A 27,166-nucleotide genomic window follows, 5' to 3' on the forward strand; every position below is an offset into this window, starting at 1 on the left:
TTCATTTCATACAGTTTTGTGTGCTTGTCAAAGTTATTTTTTGGCTGCTTTAATAAAATGGTGCAGAGGAATATGCTAATTGCTATAACTCTTCTAATCATCATTATTGCTCAATACATAAACATCATTACTGGTTTGTAACCAATAAGTACACTACAAACATCACCGAACAATAGAAGTGCAGCATTTGGAGGGCATTTAAGCAGTCCTTTAATAAAGTTAAATACATTTTATGGCCATTACGGCTTGATTTAGTGTGGTTACTTGAAGCTGTGAACCTAAAGACAAGAGATGGCAATCTTCCATTAAACTCTCTAAAAGAACAGCTTTTAAACCTGTTTCCTCAAAGGCCATTTAGAGAAGGCTTATAAACCATTATTGTGTACCTGACAATCTCTTATGTTTTTGTCTTTCTCTGAAGTCCACTTAAACTATAGTGAAAGTGGTGATAAATATTTATATGTCTTGACACCCTATGTAATATACAACTGATCTCAACTAAGAGCAATTCTCCAGGAATACCAAACACTTCACATGGCTAATGATCGTTGGCTTGTGGGTTTGCAGCACATTAAGTTATTTTTAGAGGCTACCAGCTCTTTGGTGCAACTACGGTGTTGTGAATAAACAAATAAGCAAACTTCATGTAAATTAGCCTCACTACGTGATGTGGGTGCAAACAAAACAAAGATATTGATCCATTTAGAGACACTATATAGGGCTGCATTCATCTGGTTATCAGCCTGTCTTTCAGGCTGGTCTGTTTTGATGGTTTTAGAGGGGTTTTGGGCACTTATGAGCTGATCGGGGTCGGAAACCAACTGGCCGACCAGCTGAAGACCAGCTTGGCAAGGCTGGGTGACCAACTAAACCATCTAAAACCATCTTAGATCAGCAAAACGCTATAGACTGGTTTATGATGTTTTTTTTAGCAGGGCCCGAATATAACAGCTTTCAAAATTGCATAATCAGTAGTACAGTTAATTTGTTTTGCCCTTTATTAAAAGGTAAAGTGTGTCTAATTTCCACGCCACTAGTGTCACCAAATGGAAATGCCCAAATAAATGACTTATTCATATTCATAAATGACCCAAACTCGCAGCATAACTCTTAGCATAATACTCATTTTACAGGTATGTTTGTGCTCTATGTAATTGCCAAAAAAGAACGCTTGAATTTAAAATGTGATCTCTTCATTCTGCATTACCGGCCCTTAAAACTGATATAAAAGACATAACTGTGTTCGTTTCTTTCTGGGGAAAAAAGCGTGGGCATATCGGTTTTGAGTAATGCCGAAATACCGCCCGTTTTGTGCTGTGATAGACTATCGTCCCAAGGGTAAAACACAATCTCTTGATTGAATCATGCACCTAGCTTACCATTTGATTCAGAAATGTTGATTTCCAATGTATCCCGGTTAAATGAATTAATCAGTGTAGAATTATTACAATCTCCAAATGTCACCATCAACATCAGTGCTCTAATCAATTGTATAACTAAAGGTCATTGATGTAGCAAAAGCATGGGTTGTTGACTTCTACCATTTGTTATTTTCCTTTGCACTTAATCAATGAAGACCTTTCATGTTCTTTCTGGTTTATAGGAATGCAGTAGTGCTAAGGTGACCAGCTCAAAACCTCTACTTTGTAAATCACAGCAGATTGCTAATAATAATACATACATACATACATACATTACATACACACACACACACACTTGTGCTCAAAAGTTTGCATACCCTTGGAGAATTGGTAATATATGTACCATTTTTAAAGAAAACATGAGTGAGCAGGCAAAACACATTTCTTTTATTTCTTATGGGATTCATATTCAACTGTAGGTTATAACAGAATGGCATAATCATAAAACAAAACATGGCAACAAAGAAAAAAAAAAGAAATGACCCCTGTTCAAAAGTCTGCATACCCTTAGTTTTTAATACTGTGTATTGCCCCCTTTAGCATCAATGACAGCGTGCAGTCTTTTGTAATAGTTGTCTATGAGGCCCCAAATTCTTGCAGGTGGTATAGCTGCCCATTCGTCTTGGCAAAATGCCTCCAGGTCATGCAAAGTCTTTGGTCGTCTTGCATGAACCGCACGTTTGAGATCTCCCCAGCGTGGCTCGATGATATTAAGGTCAGGAGACTGAGATGGCCACTCCAGAACCATCGCCTTTTTCTGCTGTAACCACTGGAGGGTCAACTTGGCCTTGTGCTTAGGGTCATTGTCGTGCTGGAAAGTCCAAGATTGTCCCACACGCAGCTTTCGTGCAGAAGAATGCAAATTGTCTGCCAGTATTTTCTGATAACATGCTGCATTCATCTTGCCATCAATTTTCACAAGATTCCCCGTGCCTTTAGAGCTCACACCCCCCCCCCAAAACATCAGTGAGCCACCAACATGCTTCACAGTGGGGATGGTATTCTTTTCACTATAGGCCTTGTTGACCCCTCTCCAAACATAGCGCTTACGGTTGTGACCATAAAGCTCTATTTTGGTCTCGTCACTCCAAATTACAGTGTGCCAGAAGCTGAGGAGTGTCAAGGTGTTGTCGGGCATATTGTAACCAGGCTTTTTTGTGGCATTGGTGCAGTAAAGGCTTCTTTCTGGCAACTCGACCATGCAGCTAATTTTTGTTCAAGAATCATCGTATTGTGCTCCTTGAAACAACCACACCATCTTTTTCCAGAGCAGCCTGTATTTCTCCTGAGGTTACCTGTGGGTTTTTCGTTGTATCCCGAACAATTCCTCTGGCAGTTGTGGCTGAAATCTTTCTTGGTCTACCTGACCTTGGCTTGGTATCAAGAGATCCCCGAATTTTCCACTTCTTAATAAGGGATTGAACAGTACTGGCTGGCATTTTCAAGGCTTTGGATATCTTTTTATATCCTTTTCCATCTTTATAATGTTCCATTACCTTGTTACGCAGGTCTTTTGACAGTTCTTTTCTGCTCCCCATGGCTCAGTATCTAGCCTGCTCAGTGCATCCATGTGAGAGCTAACAAACTCATTGACTATTTATACACAGACACCAATTTCAATTTAAAAAGCCACAGGTGTGGGAAATTAACCTTTAATTGCCATTTAAACCTGTGTGTGTCACCTTGTGTGTCTGTAACAAGGCCAAAGATTCAAGGGTGTGTAAACTTTATCAGGGCCATTTGGGTGATTTCTGTTATCATTATGATTTAAAAAGGAGCCAAACAACTACGCGATAATAAATGGCTTCATATGATCACTATCCTTAAATAAAAAGACCTTTTTTTTTTTTTTTTGCATGATTACTCATTTTCAAAATCAATGCTAAAATGTCACATTTTCTGCCAGGGTATGCACACTTTTGAGCACAACTGTATATACATACAGTTGAAGTCAGAAGTTTACATACACTTTTAACCACTCCACAGATTTCATGCCAATTTTGGTCAAATCTAGACAGGCCCCATTTCCAGCAGCCATCACTACAACACCTTATCCTTGAGCAATCATGCTAAATTGCTAATTTGGGACTAAAAAAAAAAAAATCACTTGCCATTATATCAAACACAGTTGAAAGCTATTTGGTTCGTTAAATGAAGCTTAACATTGTCTGTGTTTGTTTTTGGAGTTGCCACAGTATGCAATAGACTGGCTTGTCAAAAGGTCAATATTAGGTCAAAAATGGCAAAAAAGAAACAGCTTTCTCTAGAAACTCAATTTCATACAAAGGTGTACACTATAGTCTTCAAAGACAAAGGATAACTGGCTCCAACAAGGACAGAAAGAGATGTGGAAGGTCTAAACAAGAGGATAAGTACATCAGAGTCTCTAGTTTCAGAAATAGATGCCTTACATGTCCTCAACTGACAGATTCGTTGAATTCTACCTGCTCAACACCAGTTTCATGTACAACAGTAAAGAGAAGACTCAGGGGTGCAGGCCCTATTGGAAGAATTGCAAAGAAAAAGCCACTTTTGAAACAGAAAAAAAAAGAAAAAAAAAAAAAGGTTAGAGTGGGCAAAGAAACAGACATTGGACAACAGATAATTGGAAAAGAGTGTTATGGATCTTAACCACATTGAGTTATATGGGATCAGCTAGACTGTAAGGTGTGTGAGAAGTGCCCGACAAGACAGCCACATCTATGGCAAGTGATACAGGAAGTGTGGGGTGAAATGTCACCTGAGTATCTGGACAAACTGACAGCTGGAATGCCAAGGATCTGCCAAGCTGTCATTGCTACACATGGAGGATTTTTTTATGAGAACTCTTTGAAGTTTAAGCAGTTCTGAATTTGTTTTTTTTTGTTTTTTTCAGATAGTAATAGTAATTTTTCACATTGTTAATGTCCTGACTATACATTGAGTTGAATGCTACTTTGGTGAATAAAAGTACCAATTTTTTTCCATAAGAGCAAAATCTGTAAAGTATTCCAAACTTTTGGCCACCAGTGTGTGTGTATAATATACACTATATTGCCAAAAGTATTCACTCATCTGCCTTTAGACGCATATGAACTTAAGTGACATCCCATTCTTAATCCATAGGGTTTAATATGACGTCGGCCCACCCTTTGCAGCTATAACAGCTTCAACTCTTCTGGGAAGGCTTTCCACAAGGTTTAGGTGTGTGTTTATGGGAATTTTTGACCATTCTTCCAGAAGCGCATTTGTGAGGTCAGACACTGGTGTTGGACGAGAAGGCCTGGCTCGCAGTCTTCGCTCTAATTCATCCCAAAGGTGCTCTATCGGGTTGAGGTCAGGACTCTGTGCAAGCCAGTCAAGTTCTTCCACACCAAACTCGCTCATCCATGTCTTTATGGACCTTGCTTTGTGCACTGGTGCACAGTCATGTTGCAACAGGAAGGGGCCATCCCCAAACTGTTCCCACAAAGTTGGGAGCATGGATTGTCCAAAATCTCTTGGTATGCTGAAGCATTCAGGAGTTCCTTTCACTGGAACCAAGGGGCCAAGCCCAGCTCCTGAAAAACAACCCCACACCATAATCCCCCCTCCACCAAACTTCACAGTTGGCACAATGCAGTCAGATGAGTACCGTTCTCCTGGCAACCGCCAAACCCAGACTCGTCCATCAGATTGCCAGATGGAGAAGCGTGACTCGTCACTCCAGAGAACGCGTCTCCACTGCTCTAGAGTCCAGTGGCGGCGTACTTTACACCACTGCATCCGACGCTTTGTATTGCACATGGTGATGTATGGCTTGGATGCAGCTGCTCGGCCATGGAAACCCATTCCATGAAGCTCTCTACGCACTGTTCTTGAGCTAATCTGAAGGCCACATGAACTTTGGAGGTCTGTAGCGATTGACTCTGCAGAAAGTTGGCGACCTCTGCGCACTATGCGCCTCAGCATCTGCTGACCCCACTCTGTCATTTTATGTGGCCTACCACTTCATGGCTGAGTTGCTGTCGTTCCCAATCGCTTCCACTTTGTTATAATACCACTGACAATTGACTGTGGTATATTTAGTAGCGAGGAAATTTCACGACTGGACTTGTTGCACAGGTGGCATCCTATCACAGTACCATGCTGGAATTCACTGAGCTCCTGAGAGCGGCCCATTCTTTCACAAATGTTTGTAGAAGCAGTCTGCATGCCTAGGTGCTTCATTTTATACACCTGTGGCCATGGAAGTGATTGGAACACCTGAATTAAATTATTTGGATGGGTGAGCGAATACTTTTGGCAATATAGTGTGTGTATATATATATATATATATATATATATATATATAATAGCAGGATCTGTTAGGTTTGAACTACTTAAAAGTAGCAAAAATGATTGTTGAGTGCCAGACAGGTTAAACCTATCAATATGAATTTCCCGACTAACAAATAATCCACCTACTACTCAAAACATAGGAATGCAAACATAAATCACTCTTCACAAGTTCATTTGCTAAATCACAAAATATATTAACAGAAAATGTAATATACTTTGCAATGAAAAATAGATTCACATTTGGGCCCAGTTACTTAAGTCCATCAAGTCCATCCTCAGGCCCAAAGAATATCAGAACAAGTCCATCACCAAAATCAGTTAAATATTCATTTGAACTCAAAATCAAACAAATAAATACTGGCCAGTGTTTCAAATAAATGAGTATGTGTTTGTGTGTGTATTTATTAGGGATTGTTGGAGGGAGAGAGGGATTGAGATCAATGAGAAAGGGCAGTGAAAAAAGGTCAGTTTTTGGCAATATGGAGGAAGCATTTAGCAACCCCCCCTCAACAAACATCCAGCCCACACTTGCATCTCAAATGGAAATAATTCTTCACAAAGTCCCAAGAGCAAACAGGCAGAGTAGATAAAAAACATTCAACCCTGCTCCTGAATAAATGATGTTTGTGAATGATATTCCCTTCACAGTGACAAACAGACTGGAACGGTGTTGCTCAAGAGTTTGGTGATCACCTTCTCTTTGTTCTCACCTTGCCATTGACTGCTTCCTCTTTGAACTGATTGGCAGACTGTCTTAAAAGGGCCAGTGCAAGACTATCTGCTTTAAAGGGGCAGTGCATATTTATGCAAGCCTGCCCCTTGGAAAAACCACGCTTGTTGGTAAGAGTTGCAATTTAAAAGCCAAGGAAATCTTCTTCATCAGATTCCTCTTGAAAAATCTCAGAGTTTTTTCTTTTCTTTAAAGTCAAGATCTTCAGCAGTGGGATAAAAGGGTTTAAGATTGCATACATGAACTGTCCTCACAACTTCACCAGTATCCTCTAGTGCCTCTTTATTAATTCATAGGTCCCAGCTTGTCCTTTCTATGGGATAGTGGGAAGTTTCTAACCCACACTCGTTCCTTTGGTTTGAATCCAGCATCTCGTATGTTTAGTTCCTTAGTTGACGTTGCTGTGCTTTTTTGGCACTCTCCTTTGCTCTACCATGTAGTAATTTCAACTGATGGACAACATCATAACTAGAAGAATCTGGGGTAGGAACTTGTATTTGTGGAACTTTGCCGATGGGACATATTAACTTTCACCCCAGCTGAAATTCTGCTGGTGACACTCCTGTTGTTTCTTTAATGGCAGAATTCAGGGCAAATCTAAACTCTGGAATGTATTTGTCCCAGTTTTTGTGGTGGTCTTCAACATAAGCAAATCATGCATTTCAGTGTACGGTTCACGGTCAAATTAGTTTGCAGATGATTAGCTGTGGTAAGTTTTGGTGCAACAGTCCATCTTTCACAGAGCGTTTTGAAAATGGATGATACAAACTGTAGTCCTCTGTCAGATAAGATGTAGTCTGGAATGCCTCACCTTGTGAAGATTTATTTTCTGAGAATCTGAGAAATAGTCTGTGCAGTGGCAACCCAGAGGGGAAGAGTTCTACCCATCTAGTGAAATAATCCACAAAGACTAAGAGGTACTTGTTCCTCTCAGGACTACTTGGCAAAGGTCCCATTATGTCCACACCCAACATCACATTAGGCTCTTAGACTGTAGTTTGTTGGATATTTCCTGCAGGTTTTCGGTTGTCTGCTTTTAGCGACTGACAGGTAAAACAGCATTTGATGAAATGCTTGACATCCCTCCACATTCCCAGCCAGAAAGCAACATCTTGAAGCCTTTTATATGTTTTGAAGATAACGACATGGCTGCTTAAAGGGCTTGCATGGTAAGCTTTAAGTATGGGTTGGATTAGACTCTCAGGAATGTACAAACAGTAATGTAATTGTTTATCTGACATCTTGTTTTAATAATAAAGTTTGTCTTCTAGAACAACATAATTTGGATCAACCATCTCATCACTTTCTTCCAGACTTAAAGATTCTCTCGATCTTCGGGTCTTTGTGTTGTTCTTCCCATATTAGTTCGAGTGACAGTGGAAGAGTTCTTGTGTCTTTTGTGTTTGAATATAGACTGCATGTACCACAGGCAGGTATCCTGGAGAGTGCATCTGGAGCTACATTCAGCTTCCCTCTCCGATACTCCACGATAAAATCAAATCACTGCAGACTTAGAGCCTGCCTAATAAGTCTGCTTGTCTTCTTGGTTGAAGTCAGGATCTACTGTATAGAAGTGTGTTCCCTGACAACTGTGAAGATTTTAGGCTCAAGATAATACTGCCATTTTTCGAGAACCCCGTCTATAGCCAGACATTCTTTTTCTGTTGCTGAATAGTTTCTTTCTGCTTTGTTTAAGGTTCTGCTTCCATATGTGAGTACTTCTGTACTGGAATCCCTTTTCTGGACCAGCACCGCACCAAGACCTGTTTCACTTGCATCGGTGTAGACGATAAATGGAAAGTTGAGATTTGGGTGACCAAGAATTGGTGATAACAAGCATTCAGTTGTTGAAAAGCAGATTGACACTCTTGACTCCAGATGAAAGGTTTTCCTTTCTTATTGAGGGCATTGATTAGCTCTGCTATTAGAGAGAAGATGGGAACAAATCTATGACACCATCCAGCGAGCCCAAGAAACCACTGAACCTCTTTGAAGTTTTTTTGGCTCTTGATAACACTGAATAGCCTGCACTTTGTCAGGATATGTAGCAACATCATTAAAATTGTCAATATGTCTGAGGAATTTTATTTCTTGAAGACAGAAGTGAGATTTCTTGAGATTAACACTCAGGTTGACTTTCTGAAGTCTGTTTAAGACATTCTGGAGGTCCTGTAAGTGTTGGGGTACAGATGAAGAATAGCCAGTAATGTCATCCAAATAAACAAGACAAATTCTTCCCCTCAGCTCTCACAAGACAGTCTCCAACCTCTGAAAGGTAACTGGAGCATTTTTTAAACCGAATGGCATAACATTGAATTGATATAGCCCAAATAGTGTAATGAAGGCTGTCTGGATACAAAACTTACTTGCCAGTAACCGCTATTTAGGTCTATTGTTGAAAAAAATAGCAGCACCTGAGAGGGACTCAAGAATTTCATTAATGTTTGTCAGAGGGTATGCAACAGTCTCTGTATGTGCATTGACTTTTCGGAAGTCTACACAAAACCGATGGCCACCATGTTTCTTTGGAGCTAAAATGACTGGAGAAGCCCATCCTGAATGTGATGTTCCACTATACCAGCTATAAGCTTTTCTTCAAGCTGCTCCTTGATTATGGCCCATTTTGCAGGGGATATTCGATATGGCCTTTGTTTGATTGGCACATTGTATGTTGTATGAATGTAATGTTGTAACACTTCTGTTCATCCAAGTTGATGGCTGTACACTTGAGGATTGGATTCCAGGAGATGCTGCAGTTGTTATTTATATTTGTCTTCCAGATGTAAACTGGCAACAGCAAGCTGAATGTAATCTGGCACATCCATGCAAACAGGCTCCAAGGATAACACAGGAGGAGGTATGGAACTCACCAGAGACAGACATCGGAAGAGTTCTCTTTTTCTGACATGTGTATCATCTTTCTCATGGTCAGCTCCTACTTCTGGTATCCGTGCACCACCACCTGGCTGGAAGGGATAGACAGAAGGGTTTGATTTAAAATTGTACGGACCACATTAATGGGGGCAGAAGCCAGGAGAGTGCTGTCCCTTACATCTCCAACAGAGAACAGGTTTTTCAACTGGTTGATTGGAAAAAGCACTTCGATTTGCAACATCTGTGTTTGCAATTTTTACACTGTTATGATGGTCATATTATTGCTGTTGTTAAAAAATCTTTTTCAAGTTGATGTCCAAGGTGTACTAAATCATCAACATTGTCAACACGACCCCTAATTGACTGGCCAGATGTGGTTTAATGTTTTTCAAGATCATCTTGACTATGGTAGGATTCCATTTTTTTTACTTAAATCTTTATACGAGAAGGCAAAGTCTCTGATGCTTTCTCGTTCTCCTTGTCCTCGCTTTCTCACTCAGCCAATTCCTCCTCATAGTCCTCAGCAAGAAATGCAGACTGAAAGGCAGTTTCAAACTCAATCCACGTAGACACACTGGATCTGGCTATTTTCCACCAGTCCCAAGCTGTTCCATGAAAATGCGTTCGGAGGGTTGCCAGAAGATCATAATCTGATAGCAGATGCAGTGCAAGGAAATCAGTGCATTTTGACAAATAATTCAGATGGTCAGGATCATCACTTGGTTTTCCATAAGTTGGGAAAGACAACTTAATGTGATCACTCTTTGTAACAACTGGAGAACATATTGTTGGCGATGATTGCATTTCACATCATTAAGCAGAGGTAGAATGTTCAATTTCTGTTTGTGTTTCCAAAGAAGCACATCTCTCCTTTTTGGCTTCCCTTTGCTCCTCTATTTCAGTTTCCACCTTTTCCAACAATATACTTATTTGAGAGATGCAAATACTGACTCCTTTAGACAAATTATCATAACTGGTTTGAAGATGTTTTCGGGAAGCCCGCATTTCCTGCTGAAGTTCCACCTGTAGTTGCTCCACCATAAATCAAACTTCAGACAAAAAAGAACATTTCAATATGTTTCACTTCCTCTGAAATGGCAGATTTTACCATTGTCACAACTTGTTCCGGTTCAGTTTACATATTTTCCTTTTTTTACAATCATTTCAGATAGCCACTGCTTTGAATTGCACATCACAATGTTTTTGATTGTACGTTCCTTTATTTCATGCTTCTGCAGTTCCCTCCCATCATTCACTTATTTCCAGATATCCTGAGCTCCTGCTGCAAACCGACCCAAATCCCCTGCAGGTGTGAAAAACATAGGAAGTCGCAGTTTGATGATAAAGAGGTTAAAGACATCCTACTTGTGTCTTGTGGTTCAGTGGTAACTGGCTCATTTGTTACTGATGCTAGTTTGGGGCTGACATTTCCACTTTCAATCATTTGAAAAAAACCACACATGGCGTCTCTGAGAGGGATATGTTGGTGTTTGGAAATAGGTTTGAATGGGAAAATGTCTTACAATGGGAGTTTGAATATCAGGAACACTGGGACCCTCAATGTCTAAGTAAACTGAATGTGGGTCATGTTGTAAATGGTCAAACACAGACATTTTTCACATACAAAGAATAAGGTATAGGGTAACAATTCAGATTCCACAATGTACACAAGAACATCAATAAAGAGCAATTCACATAACACAAGATCATTCATTTGAAACACCAATTTTTTTTTTTTACACTGGTAGATCGGACCCCACATTGGGTGCCACTTATGTAGCGGGATCTGTTAGGTTTGAACTACTTAAAGTAGAAAAAATGATTGCTGGGCGCCAGACAGGTTAAAACCTATCAATATAAATTTCCCGACTAACAAATATTCCACCTGCTACGCAAAACATAGGACTGCAAGTTCAAGTTCTTTACAAGTTAATTTGCTAAATCACAAAATGTATTAACAGAAAATTTAATATACTTTGCAATGCAAAATAGATTCACATTTAGAAGGCCCAGTTACTTAAAAGTCCATCAAGTCAAAGTCAAAGAATATCAGAACAAGTCCATCAACAAAATGAGTTCAAGGTAAATGTCCGATTGAATTCAAAATCAAACAAATAGATTCTGCCCAGTGTTTCAAATAAAAGTATTCAAAATGAGTATGTGTGTTGTGTGTGTGTGTGTGTGTGTGTGTGTGTGTGTGTGTGTGTGTGTGTGTTTGTTTGTTAGGGATTGTTGGAGGGAGAGAGGGATTGAGATTGATGAAAAAGGTCCGTTTTTGGCAATATGGAGGAAGCATTTAGCAACCCTCCTTCAACAAACTTCCAGCCTACACTTGCATCTCAAATAGGAATAATCCTTCACAAAATACCAAGAGCAAACAGGCAGAGAAGAAAGATAAAAAAAAAACAAAATAAACATTCAAACCTGCTCCTGAAGAAATTATGTTTGTGATTGGTATTCCTTTCACAGTGACAAACAGACTGGAACTGTGTTGCTCAAGAGTTTGGCGATCACCCTCTCTTTGTTCTCCACCTTGCCAGACTGCTTCCACTTTGAACTGATTGGCAGGCTGTCTTAATGGGCCAGTGCAAAACTATCTGCTTTAAAGGGGCAGTGCATATTTATGCAAGCCTGCCACAATATACTGTATATGGTTTAGGCTGATGTGAGGCACATACCGTGGCTTAGCTGATCTTGTAATAAACGTGTCAGTGGTTCTGTTCACCCGTGTCATTGTGCTTCTCTGATGCCAGTTGACATTGCATACACAGAACATTTATAGCTATATTTACATTCATATGCTTCATTCCTTCTGACTGCATTGAAATAGTTTGATTTATAATGTTTACATAAAATAAGACAGAAAGATTTCAACAGCTACAGAAGTGGCAATGTGACCTAACGTTTAAATAGCTGCATTGGATGAAAAGAGACTACCCTTATGTTTAAAGTTACTATACTTAATGAAATCTGATACACTGTGTACTGCCAAAAAAAACACTAAGTGAAACAGTTATGCTGTGTTCGGAAAAGCATGCTACCATACTACTTTTAGTATTTGCAAAGTTTTTATATTTCAGAAATAGTGAAAGCAGTACTGTATTGTAGTACGCTATTCCCAAAATAACACTTTACAAGTGAAACAGAAACAGCTTTATTCCACGACAAACATTTCAAACAATAGTGTGCTATTGTTGTCACATAATCTCACTTGGTTTGTTACATGATCACATCTTGATGCATGTTTATTATCTCGCAAATGTTTGCAGATATTTTGAGTTTTTAATCGAATTTTATGAAAACAATGTCTTTACATATGATAGTCTAATTAAATTATGAGGCAAGAAAGGGATTTTAAAAATCTCAGCTGATATTACTTCTGATTCATTTTTTTTACATTGGAAACAGAAGATCAATTTAAACGCATTACATTGTGGGATACAGTATTCCATGCAATAAGCTCTGCTGGATAGTCCCGCCTCAAACTAACACCATTGGTTGAGCCAATGTTACAGTCTTGGGCTGGTCCAGAGATTCAAAATGCAATGTTTTGATAGCACCACAGAGCCATCATTTGAAATGAAAAGTGTAATGCAGCCATACTCACAGGCGCAGTAAACCACTCTGCTCTATAGCAGGATGAGATTTTCAGCAACTATGGTGATGCATTGCAGATTATGTGCTATGAACTGACTCTCACATTGCGAGCAGTGAGATTGCCAATCATTGCAGTTCAGAGCAAGGCAGATGGTCCATCCTCATCCTCCCCTCAGTTCCCGCCACATGCAAAACTGCTGATTTAAGAGGACAGTTATGCTTAATTAGTACAGTAGTAAAGCAAAGCATCGCCTCACTCTAAACTGCTATATGCCACCATGTGATTTTCTGTGCTGGCTTATTTGTCCCATTTGTGCCTTCCTCCTCTCCATTGCAGTCAGTATCCTTTTCTTACCATAAACCCCATTCAAGTGCAAAATATTATCCTGATGTCTGAATGAGGAACGACTATGTTTCACATTATACTGACTACAGGCGTCTCTGGAAAAAAAGACACTGGTGGAAACACTTAAAGACGTTAAAAGATTAGTTCACCCAAAAATTTTAATTTTGTCATAATGTACTCACGTTGAGGTTCTGTATGACTTTCATTCTTCCATGAAACACAAAAGCTTCTGTTTTCCATACAGTGAAAGTGGATGGTTATTTATACTTCCAAGTTCCAAAAAGTATCCTAAATGTAGTCCATTTGACTCATGGCCTGTCTTCTGAAGCCATAGAATAGCTTTGTGTTAGGAACAGACCGAAATGGAAGCTGTTATTCAATAATAATGTTTCTCCCTGCTGTACCACTAAAATCTCAGTTTTTCAGATTTGCTGCATTCTGATTTATTTGCGCTAGAACCAAGGGCATTTGGCTTCAATTATGTCAAACCTGGTGCAATGCTTCTAAAGGTGTGATATTTGAGAGCTCCGGTGGAGGAGAAAATTATAAGTAAATAACAGTTTACATTGTGGTCTGTTTCTCACACAAAGCTATTGTATGCTTCAGAAGAATCGACAGAGTGCACGAGTATACTTTTAGAGTGCTTTTTTTTAGTAGAAATCAACTTTCAAAACAGAAGGTTGACATCTTTTCCATGAGCACTTGACCATACAGTCATAAAATATATATATATATATATATATATATATATATATATATATAAATGTGTGTGTGTGTGTGTGTGTATGGTCAATTGCTCATGGAAAAGATGTCTTTAGCCGTAGTTTGAAGACCGAGACAGAGTCTGCTTCGCGGATAGTGTTGAGAAGGTCGTTCCACCATCAAGGAACTGTCACATATTCCCTGTTTTTGTGTTTACTTTTATTTTGAAATTCTTGTTTAGTTCCAGTTTCCTGTTAGTTTGTAGTCCTTTTGTAATTTCATTTTATGATTGTTTTTCCCCAGGAGTTCCTCGTTTCCTTGTTTGCCCATGTGTATTTAAGCCCTTGTTTCCCCTGGTTTCTTTGTCAGTCTTTACATGTGTTGTCATATTCTGTCCCTGGTTTCCTGTGTTTTTTTTTTTTTCGTTTAATTCTGAGTTACTTTGTTCATCTTTTGTTTTTCATTAAAGCTGCATTTAGATTCTCATTCCTCGTCTGCTTCGTCACAGAAAGACTGACTCAAAAATGGATCTAGCGGCCGTCAGAATTCTGCTCCTCCAACAAGGGGACCGTCCAGTTGAGGATCACGTCCGTGAGTTTTTAGAGCTGGCAAATGTAGTGCACTATCCAGACTGCTATCTGGTGGTTTTCTTACAGGCCAGTCTGAATAGTGCACTGAGGGAACTGATGCCTCCGGCTGATCCTCACTGGACGCTCGGCGAATATGTGGAGAAGGCTCTGGAACTTTGCGGTTCCTTTTATACAGAAAGGCACGAAAATATCCGTATGACTGATTATCTAAGAGGCACAAGGATAAAGTGACATTTTAAATAAACATATACAAAATTAAATATAATTGATGAATCTGTGTAGCGAATATTTCTGAAGTGTAAACCTTATGAATGAAAATGCGCACATTGTGATTTCAAGTCGGATGGGCACGGTCTCGTCTCCGTTTGTGGTCTCTGTTAATTGTGCACGTCTGGAGCTTGTCATGTGTAACATTAAGATATGACATCATATACACTTTCCACTTCTTGAAATGTCTTTGTTAATGTATCACACGATTCACACGTCATTCCCATGTATTCATTTATAGCCTAAACATGAGCACGATGTTAAATTCCTGACCTGAAGTGATGATTTCACGTCGGAGACATCTATGCGTCTTTTAAAGTTGACCACATTTATGTCCACATCAGCGATTAAGGAAATTGTCTGGTTAAGACATTATTCTGAAAAAAAAAAAAAGTTAAAATTCTCCATAAAGGTTTAAATGCTCCATAGAGTATTCAACTATTAGGAATATTCCTCCTTATGTAAAATGAAGAAACTAAAACATGCTCTGTCTTTTTTTTTTCTTCTTCTTTAAACTGTGCTACAGTTTAAGGCGCTATATAAATTTAACATTATAATTATTATTTAACTAAATAATGGTGTCTCGTCGTAAAAATTCCTGACAGATTTATGGGACTTGCAACTGTTTGTATGCTATATTGATTTTATTTTATTTCTATTAATGTTTGTATTTGTATTGATTATTCACTGCAAAATGTGTGCTTGACATTTCACATTTTGCTTGACACCTCCTGCTTCCAGAATAATGTTACATGCACAGACAAATGGAAATTTTGTTTCATGCAGATATTAATATCAGAAATATCAGGAGAAACCACAGCTTATTCCATAGTTAATGTAGCCTACAAATTCTGCTTCATCTGGTAAGAAAAAAAAAAGTATAAAATAAAATATTTTTAAATAATCGTTGTATAATTATAATTATTATTATTATGAAAAGGCATATACAAGGTATATTTTATTAATAGAAACTATAAATGTAAGAGTAACATTTAAAAGTTGGCATTTCATTTAATTTTGACGCACTTCCGGTTTAAGCACCGCCCACACCCGGTTCTGTCCAAATACAAAGACTGATACAGATAATTTTTTCATATGAACAGATACAGATACAAATACAGATAATGGCTTCGCTGCACACCCCTACTTTTCATACTACTGTCTCCTTAAGATGAATCGCTTATGTTGTAATCTTCCACTTTTTTGTAAGTCGCTTTGGATAAAAACATCTGCCAAATTAATACATGTAAATGTAAAGCTACCTTTTAACATCAGAAGACTTTGGATATAATGCATACGTTTTATGATACTTTTATGGTGCTTATTTTGTTTTTCTGGAGCTTGACAGTCCCAGTCCCCATTCACTTACATTAAACGGAAAATAGTTCCCAGGATATTCTTCAAAGGTTCACCTTTTGTGTTCTATGGAATAAAGTAACTCATACAAGCTTGAAACAACATGAGGGTGAGTAAATCATGATAGAATTATCATTTTTGAGTGAACTATTCCTTTAACACCAGAAAATAGTAAAATACATACCATTTCTTATTAGAAATGGTATAAAGCTGTCGGCTTAAAGATATTAACCCAGCTCATTTGTGATGGCAAACATTACGCTACCCCCCAACAGTTTGTCCAAGGAATACAGTGTCTCAAGCTTTTCGTTAAGAGGTAAACAAGCCAGACTTTACTTCCATCTCATAAACATACAGATTTATTGCCATCATTTTTAAGCAGCCTCCCTACGCAGTGTTTCCCATTAGTAATGAACACTCAAATTTATGGTCATTTCCATCAGCCTCCAAACATAATTTACCTTCCCAGACAACCTTGTGCTTTTATGCAGATTAGCAATCTCGGTAAAAGACTCTTAACGAGATGTCTTGCTTTCCACAGGAGAGGGTGCAGGTCATTAATGGCGCCCTGTCAATCACTCGCTTGACAATGTCCGACATCGGAATGTACCAGTGTGTGGCTGGGAACAAGTACGGGGAAGTGTACTCTAACGCCGAACTGAAAGTTATCGGTAAGTTGTTGAAATCTGGTTCACTGCATTTGACAGAGACATTGGTGTTGATATGCAAAGGCAGAAAGTACAACTAAAAGCACTGAATAACACCTGCATTAATATACCTTACACTTTATTATCTTAAATATATGCTGCTGATACACAGTAACTGATAGTGACCACATACTGTATATGAGTGATAATGTAATTCGATTTTTCATATTGTTCACTGGCTTTTGTGTGTGCAAGTAGACAAGCATATCATTCTTTGTCAATGTTGCATTCAGTGCATCTCATCACAGAGGTGACTTTGCTCTACTCTGAAGAGAAATTACATATTTTCTCCATAATTCTTCAATTAGAAAGAAAAAAATGATAAGCCTTAATCCAAACCAACCTGCTCTGAGGTTAATGTAAAATCTGGCATGAAACATTTGATTATAAGCAAAAAATATTTGAAAATCAGAAAAAAGATAAAAACTGTACAATTTAAAGAGAATGTACAACTTTTCAAACAATGGTACAATACAAAAGTATTGACTATAAATTACTGATTAACAGTATAACATAAATATTTTAAATTAATTGCAAAATATGAAAACATACAAATTTAGCTATTTACACCATAAACACCTGATGCATTTTACATTTGGCAGACACTTTTATCCAAAGTGACTTACAGTGCCCTTATTACAGGACATTCCCCCTGGAGCAACCTGGAGTTAAGTGCCTTGCTCAAGCACACAATGGTGGTGGCTGTGGGGATTGAACCAACAACCTTTTGCTTACCAGTTCAGTGCTTTAGTCCACTACGCTACCGCCACGCCACGATGTGGCAATGATATGCGTGTTCAGCTGACAGGCATCCTGTATCATGCAACGGCTCCAATCACTTTATTTTCCCCATCTAAATAATATCTGTAACAAATGTCATATATGTGAATTGATTGCTATGAGTTGTATTAATTAGACTACATATTTGTATAACTTCTAACCTGTTCATCAAAACCAGATGGAGTTGACATAAGATGCTGATTTAAATAACTTTGGATGTTAAAATGCTCTCAAAACTCTAAACACCATCCACTTTATTTTTAGGATAAATTACTGTTAATTACACATATCAAATGAATGAATTGATTGCATTTTATTCGTTATTACTTCCATTTGTTTCATTAAGAGCAGCTTGGGATGGCATAATTCTGAAATAAATTATTTTGGATGATAAAATATGCTCTAAAAACTTAAAACTCCAGCCTCTTTTTTCCCATATGACTAAATGAAATTATATTATTTCCAAAAAATCATATGCGTGAATTTATTGCTATGAGTTATATGTCATAATTTAGGGAAACGGCAGGCTTGGATAGCTCTGAAAATTTTTTTTTCTTTACTTCAGAAACTGAATCCTTTATGATTTTTTTCTCTCTCACCACGCTACCTCAGCAGGGTCATCTATCCCCCACTTTAATGTAGTCATTTTATTGTCAGTAAATCAGCTGAGACATAGCAACAATACCTATTTATGTCATTTTTACCCGTCATTTTCATCCATTCCAAGACACCTGCAAATTGTTCTAGGAAAAAAATGACCACATTTGGTCCATCCTGGTCCCACCCAGAACTCTATGCTATTGGTTGAGCCAGAATCTGACATGTCAAATGTCACAAATATACAGTGCAATGTTTTGATAGTGCAACAGTATTTACACTCTTTGGGAAATCAATCTAATGGCTCACTTATCCTTAGTTGTCTTTTCACATCAAACATGGATAGGATAAATTATTTTACATAGAAGTAGTGTAGTAGAGGCCTTCATGATAAGAAAAGCAATTGCAGATGTCATGGGCAGCAACATGCACTCCAGAGCCCTGCTTTCTCGTTAGTGGAGGAAATTCTCTACATCCACATCATACTCATCTACCTCCTCCTTGGTTTATTGTTTTGAACTCACAGATAGAGGAGACTAATTGGCAGTCCTCGCACAGATAAAGTAATTGAAGTGCCTTTTAAAAGACAGAGTATGAAGATTTCAGAGCAGGAGAAATTATCATAATAGAAACTCATTTGAGGGAGGACACGGTGGTTTCTCTTAGCAGAGAAAAGGAGCATACGACAATTAAGGAATGCCACATTCGACGAGCCTCTGCTCTGTCATCTCTTGTTTCTCCATTATAGGCATACATGCATTTCTTCTTTTGAAGTACAACGATTAGAGAGGATGTGCTCTCTAAATAGTCCTTAATCCTCATGGCGGCATACCTGTAATTATGGTCAAATATGAAACGGAACAGTCTGTGGCCTTATCCTTCATGGTCTTCAGTTGTTATAAATATTTTGATTCATTATGAAGACATGGTTCTTTTTATGTAATTTATTTTTTAGGGATTTATAGGGACACTAAATATAGAACAGGAAATGAGAGGGAGAAGAACAGAGAACAGGAACTTTGTTGCAATGCCAACAGTCACTGTCATTGGAAATAGCTGAAAATGGCAACTTCCATTGAAAATGAATGACTTACGTTCATTTTGCTCTTAGTGAGCCTAATGCGTATTACTTCCCAAATAACTGAACATCTCTGGATCAGAGTATGTAGCAGATATTTGAAAAACGATAAGTTGTCTTTCAGAAGTTCACAGATTTGGAATGGAAGCAAATTTTCTAAATGTTTTCTGACTTGTGAAATAAGTCTGAATTATTATTGTATTCGTTTATTTTTGCTATTGCTTTATACTGTATAAATTTGAATTTCTACGCAGAATATCACATTTCAAATTATTTTTTTATTCATAAAAGCACACACCAATAAAAGTCAGATTCAAAGGTTTACATTTTATTCATTTCTTTGATTCATGTGTTTACATGTAAGCTTTTCTGCATGTCAACACAGCTCTGATAGTTCTTTTAGCACAGTAACACAGCTAGTGATATTACCGGTATTAGAAAATCACAGTTTTTTAGTCAATTACAAGAACCACAATGAGATAAAAAAAAAACACCTTTTGCTGAGTTTAGCAGAAATTGCTCCTTCTGTTGATGTTTGTGCTTAATTTAATCTAAAACTCCCTCTTTTGCTTCAGCTGTCGCTCCTGATTTCTCCCAAAACCAATTGAAGAGCCACACTCTGGTAAAGAAAGGTGCCGATGTCCTGATTGAATGCAAGCCCAAGATGTCTCCTAGAGGCACCATCTCCTGGCGTAAAGGCAATGATGCCCTCAGAGAAAGCAGCAGGTATGTCATCACTCATCTCTGCTGAGCCTTTAGTTATTTTTTTTAATAAAGCTTAGCTTTTAAACCCTGCTAAAGACAGTTTAAACTGGCTTAAGATGGTTTGCTGGCCTTAGCTGGTTTAAACTGGTCTAGCTGGTCTCTGAGCCTGGCCAAGCTGGTCTTCAGCTAATCTAATTGGTCTCCCGTCCTGGCCAAGCTGGTTTTCAGCCGGTCTAGCTGGTCTACCAGCCTGACCAAGTTGGTCTTCAACAAGCCAAGCTGATCTTCGGTTGTTCTAGCTAGTCTCCCAGCCTAGCCAAGCTGGCCTGCTGCTGGTTTAGCCAGTGTGCCAGCTGGGCTCCCAGCATGACTAGCTAAAAGTACCCAAAACCCTTTTAAAAACAGCAACTAGACCCCTTCAAAACCAGGCTAGGAAACTATCTGCTATGAAACTATCTTTGGTTTGTTTTAAGTAGTTTTTCAGCCTGGAAGTCTGATCCAGGAACAGTCAGTAGGGCTGCGGTATGCGTCCACAATTCTGCTCCAGATCTGGTTGTTGATATAATGTCTTTGTCAAATCATTTCTGTTATTCACAGCATCAAAGCACTGGCACTGACTTTGGCCATTTATCTCTGCCTGTGGCATCACACTACAGCAAGCAGAGAAAGAGCGTATCTCAGCACGTATTGGCTAAGGGTCGCAAATATATGTCTCTAGTGGGCTTTGCGTTTCAGTTTCAACTGCGCTTTTCTCTTTCTTTCAGTCGATTCAGTCTCTTTCTGTTATTTGCTCACTTCACCAAAACACAAGGGCCTCGCCGTGGGCCATTATATGCAAACGTGTTGTGGAGACCACTAACGTATGCCCTTTTTTCAAATTTCCTTTCTATTTTCATTAAAAACAAAAATATATGTAAATTATGTCATATAATTTAATAGGTAGGCTACTATACATACAGTTGGATCCAAATGTCTTTGACCACAAGTAAAAGTGGTCCTATTCTGTATTTTTCTAATTTAATACAAAACTTTTAAATCCCAGACTGCGCTTCGACTAAAAAGTTGGCATAAGATGGCGAATTAGTCAAATTTTTTTTATTATTATAAATATACGTATATTTCGTTAAATACCAAAAAGAATCTTAAAAATAGTCTCATAAAAAAGTATTTAGAGTATTTTAACCAATATTTATATGTGCTATGTATTTTTATGCTTATTAGACTATCATGTTGTTAGCTTAGCAATGTGCTAACATAAAGCTCTATTGGAATCAGTTGCAAATCAAGTTTCCTGTGTGGCACACAGAGTTACTGCCTATGTAGTGTGTTCAAAATCAGTCACTTTTTAGGTTTTATTTCAGCTACGATGCTGCTGTAGAATAAGGTGACCAGATATCTGAAATGAAAAACGAGGACATTTCTAGTTCAGTGGTAAATATGTCATTGAAATTTCACGTTACTTATCTATGAATTAAAAAAGGGGGACAATTTGGATGTTAGGTATTTTGAACATGGTGAATGTAGTAATGTCATGAACTGTAGTATATCATACTCTGTTGAATATGTCTCAATTAAATTCTGATGCGGAGGTAAAGTTGACCATTTTTAATTGTCTTCTTCAGTAAAAACGGGGACATTTCCGGGGACAGCTCCAGTCAGGGACAGACTGTCAAAAACTGGGACTGTCCCCGGAAAACGGGGACGTCTGGTCACCCTACTGTAGAAGACAGATGCTTTTGTAGGCTTTAGACTGCAAGGCAGGTCACAATATTATTAGTATATTTAAAGCACAAAGCCATTTATATTTCATAAGGTTTGCTGTATTGGTCTGCTGATTTGGGGTATGAGGACTTATTTAATTATGTTTGCACTCAACTAATATTTTTGAACTGGGAGATTAAACTGAAGCATTCAAAATTTTCAAAAAGACTACATGCACATTTCATGCAGAAATCCGATTATTTAAATGAAGCCTGATGTTCTTATTAATGGCTCCAGTAAGGATCCCGCTGTCACTTATAACTGGACTTTTGCAGTTGAAAAGTGGTATCCCCTCCTGAGCTAAGGCAGGGTGTTAATCAACTTCTCTACACTCTCAGTAGGAGGTCAGTGTTCCTGCCAGACCAACAAACATATGTCCCTGCCACAACAATGGATTGGCAGCCAGACCCAGCTTGAAAAAAGTGAAAAGTGCAGTATGTTACTAACCAGAGAGGTTTCATTTGACCACACTGAGACAGGCAAAGTTCAATGTGTCTGTGTGTTTGTGTATGCATCTGTCACTATGTGCACACCACGGTTGCCCATCGTTTACATATACAAAGTTGGTGTTGGCGCTCGTCAAACAGAGTGGCAGGCCGCTTGCATAGGGGATATGCTGCTGATGTCCTTGAGTTGTCCTGTGACAGCAAAGTAGAAGAATTCTTTATGTCCACACCTTGAAGAAAGGGCGCAGGAAATTGATTTTCCATGTGACGCCTCTCTTCTGATTTGCGACTTTGCAGGCTTCTCCTTATTCTCTTAAAGGGATAGTTCACCCAAAAATGACAATTCTGTCATCATTTACTCATCCTCGTGTCATTCCAAACTCGTATGACTTTCTTTCTTATGCAATGAATATCACGGTCCATCTATTAAATATAATGAAAGATGACACACTGCAAAGCTTAAAAGCATCCAAAAGTATCAAACAAGTCTTCTGAAGGTATATGATAGGTTTTGGTGACAAAAAACCTGAATTGTAAGACATTTTATAGTATTAAAATGTGTCACTTTGTGTACTGCATAAGAAAGAAAGTCATACGAGTTTGAAGAACATGGGGGTGAGTAAATTTTGATAGAATCTAAATCTAAAGTCCTTTAATTAAGGGGCACTTATTTCATACATTCACTAAAAATTACATTGGGGCCATTTGGTTAAAAGTAATTGCAAAAATGGCTAACAAAAGTGAAATTAGTGCTGTTGAAAGGTCTTTAGTATAATTTGTGTGATGCCACTTGATTGGATATTTTGTTAACTATGTTTATATTTCATTATTCATGCATTTTTAAGTGTGGCCCAAATATTTATTGGGGCCGCTGTATGTTTGCCTTGCTATGAAACCAATTTTGATGTCAGCTAGAATTGTAATGTTTTTACATGTTTTAGCTGGCTTCAAAATCCTAAAACCTACTGCTTTGGTTAATAGTCATTGCTCTGCTTAATTTGCTGTAAATATCATGCTAGATGCTAGGCAGTATTTGTTTTGAGGAACTAATTGTTCTATAGTTACAAAATTTGCAAGAGCCTTATTTGAATTTTCAGGAGCTATTTATGTGCCAAAAATTTGGTTTTTAAATGGTTGCATTTTTACTGACTCAAATAGATTATTATCTTAAATCAGCATGCATAACTTACAAGATATTTAAATGTTAAATCTTGCCACTCTGCCTGTGCAGTCAGGAAAACATAAAGGCAATGACTGAGTATTTATAGATGGGAAGTCTTCATAACAGCATTTGAATGCCATGCAGGCCCTTTCTAAGGTTTGGAACAAAATAAATGCCCCCTTTTTTCTTTGATTGTGAACGGTATTCAATCTAGACCCCCTCACCTATCTTTGACACAAAGGTAATTAAAAAGAAAAATGGATAAATCAAGTTTGCACGCACATGTCCCAGGTTGTATTGTGGCCGGTCGAGGCCTGGTCAGAATGTTTGATTGCTTTGTCGATAGATGGATGCCAGCCAGGGAAACTTTTTGCAGAATTGAATGTATTTCTGGAAAATGCTGACTTTCTTTCTACCCCCTTTGGCGTTGCATTGCACCTGTTTGCCTACTCTTGCTTTCATCCTCACGCTTATTTATAGAGTGTCTCACTTCTGTGTCTTAAAGTTGAAGTGTGTAATTTTTTTGATGTTAAAATACTTACTCTTATACTAGCTTAATATGCAGATCAGGGACGTGCACAGACATTTTGAGAGGCAGGGGCTCTAAACCTTTTAGAGGGGTTTGGGGGGTGCGCATGTGCAACCTCAATTTCTTCTATGCTATAGTGATTTAATTTTTTTTATTTATTTATATATTTTTTTAGCCTTTTGTTACTTTTAAAGCTTAACTAAAGAAATTATTGACACTTTTATCAATGTAGTAGGTAGGCCTGTTAATGTATCAAAATATTATACTTAATAGCCTAATTAGATATAAAAATCGATTAAATTATTTTGTATCCATAATTATTTTCCAAAATATGCTAAAGACGAAAATATAAATGTTGGGATAAGTTGCACTATACAAGGAGAAAAAACACCTTGGGTTTAGGTTACATTCACCGGTTCAAAAACGCATTTTTACACCCCTACATACTTTTATAAAGCTTAAAAAAGTCATTTCATCTGGGTGTGCAAGTTTTAATTTTGGGTGGCATTTGCACATCCTGGAACACTGCTCTGTCGAAGGGGCACCTCAGCAAAAGGGCAGGGGCTCAAGCCCTTAGAGCCACCCCCTCTGCACATGCCTGATGCAGAGTCAACTTTAAAAGTAGGCCATTCATAATGTGAACACTGTGGCTCTGTGATGCTGTCAATATATTGCTCTGTTTGTTTGGGCATTCTGACCACTCCGACATAGCAGCATCGTTAGGGATGGGTATCGGCACAGATGCCCCGATTCGATGATTCATGATTATAATTATTACTGGTGGTCTTCAGTGTAAGATTATAATACATGAGTCATTTTAAAGCTACTAAACTAACCCAGCCAAGAGCAGTGAAATGTTTTCTCGTTTTCTTGTTATTGTTGTTTTATTATTATAAATGACATGCTAGACAGCGACAGAGCTGGAATTACACATTTATCATTTAAATATTTTGATACAACTCAGCCTTTTTTCCCACTGTTTACATTTACTTTAGAAATAACTCTCTGTGTTTAAATTCATACCTTGATAAGTCACCAGATGAGTAATTTGACAGACTTTTTAAGCATTTTTGAGCATTCTTGCGTGAATCCACATCGCAAGCACTCTTGGAACACACACACACACATAACTGCTGGGTACAGAGCCGAGGAAAAGTTGCACTCTGTCAACATGTGCTACACAGACGGATTTAGCTGTTGCACACCATCTCTGTGTTTACATCCGCTCCTCCCGCTGTACACATTAGATGCGCTCCACTCGCAAACGCCAACTGGGAAGAAGGATGTTGGACCGCCTAGGAGTTGTGGACCCCTGGGCTGCAGGATTCACGTTAATCAGACCCAGTACACAAAGATCGATCCACTGCTTTTCAGAATCTATATTGAATCGGCCAAATAAAAAATAAAATAATTAATAGAAAAATCGATTGTTTTGCCCAGCCCTAAGCATCGGCTAAACCAATGGCGTGTTTTGGGCGACCGATTGAAGACAGAGGGAGTGTTCGGGACACCTGTTTGAAAACAGTCATTATTTTTGCTATTCCTTTGGTGACGCTAGAGACACTGAATTATGCACTTTACTTTTAAAGTTATCGTGAAAATCAAAATTGACCCTACTTAATTTTTTAATACACATTTCTGGTCTTACTGTGCACAATTCATTGGTGCACATTATTAAAAAAAAAAAAAAAATGTTAGTCTTTGTGATTTTTCATCAAAATGCAATACCAATACCTGAAACAACTTTCTTTTTTAGATTTCTTTTTATCACCAAGACCTTTTCTTTTTTTTACCAGTCCCCTCCAGCTAGAGGCCTGATACCCGAACCGAGCCCAACAGGGCCCAGCAAACCTTCGGGTCCCTTTTCGGGTCAGTTTTTTAAGTACAACTTTGGGTTCGAGTTTGTAATCATAAATGAAAAAACATATTATTATTATTATTATTATTATTATTATTATTATTTTGATAATATAATATATATTTAATAAAATATAGGCTACGTTTCTGTAAAGTATTACATTATTTTTTTAAGTTTAATGTAACATGTTTTGCACAAGCACTCTCACTCACAGACATGCGTTAACAAATGAGTTAGCAGCTGTTCACTGACAGTGTTTTAATTCAGGTCGGTTCGGCTCACACAGTCTCCGATATAGGCCAGGGTCGTGCCTTAATGCCTGAGCAGCCATCTGGTCATTCTTGTATGCAAAGCATACTTGTCATGATCCGATCAATTACTGATAAATAAAGTCAAATCTCACTGTAACAATTCGGGAAAGGAGGAAGCTGGGACCGGCTTTACAAACACGTAGACATTTATTTGCACACACTACGTTATGCTTTTCAGTATCTACATAAATACATTCAAACACAATAGGCTTTTCAGCCGAACTTTCAACACATGCATAGCTTTGTGCGTCTCTCTCTCCCGTCTGCTGCTGCCTCCTCTCCCTAAATACTCCCACCGCCCCTCACTGGAACACGATACCGGTATGGCACACAGGTGGAACTCATTCACCACTTATCTTCCCGGCCTCGCTCTGCCCAGACGCCGCTCGGCTCCACCCTGTTTTCCACATTCGCCCTTATTTTTTTTCTTATCATCCTGTTTTACTCGAAAACGCATCACGTTATGGAAGTAAAATGAGTTGGGAATGCCATTTCATGTTGACTTTAACTTAGATTTGATGAGCTGTTTCTTTCCACCTATTTACAGTATATTCCGTCCCTATCAGCTCTTGCTAACCTGTAAACAGCAGCAGGTAAAAAGACACCACTCTCATTAAGTGAAAATGCCATTAGAGACTAATTAATAATCAGATGTATTGCTTTATGCAAATCGGTGTTAGTGTGCACTTGTGTGTACGTGGATACATGCTGAGTGCATGCACCTGTCTGGGATCCAGACCTAATCAAAGCAGGGTGCATTTGAACTCTTTTTGTATAAGATTAATTGGCGTAATTGTGTGAGCTCTCCTTGATGTCTGAGAAGCAGAGGAGGCGGTGTCTCCAGTAGGATAATCCATCTTTATAGCAGCAGCCACTTTTTTTTTTTTTTGCTAGAGAGAAGAGAGAAGAGATATTGAAGGGGGGCAGTGATGCGGTTTATGTCTCTTCCTTAAAGAAATAATAACTCTGTCATTATTTACTCACCCTCATTTTGTTCCAAACCTGTATGCTGATGTTTTTTGTCTATTTTTGCACATTCTACACACAGCT

The 27,166-nt window shown here is 38.3% G+C and overlaps 1 protein-coding gene across 1 annotated transcript in view; it reads left to right on the forward strand.

Annotated features, from left to right (window-relative positions):
- Positions 1 to 27,166, forward strand: part of LOC127449422 (contactin-4-like) — a 261,042-nt gene that overhangs the window by 170,840 nt on the left and 63,036 nt on the right. The window contains exons 10-11 of the mRNA XM_051712833.1: positions 16,724 to 16,853; positions 19,920 to 20,070. Coding sequence (XP_051568793.1) covers positions 16,724 to 16,853; positions 19,920 to 20,070 — 281 coding nt within the window. The remainder of the gene's footprint in view (positions 1 to 16,723; positions 16,854 to 19,919; positions 20,071 to 27,166) is intronic.

This window comes from Myxocyprinus asiaticus, chromosome 12, assembly GCF_019703515.2.
Source record: "Myxocyprinus asiaticus isolate MX2 ecotype Aquarium Trade chromosome 12, UBuf_Myxa_2, whole genome shotgun sequence".
Lineage (NCBI taxonomy): Eukaryota > Metazoa > Chordata > Actinopteri > Cypriniformes > Catostomidae > Myxocyprinus > Myxocyprinus asiaticus.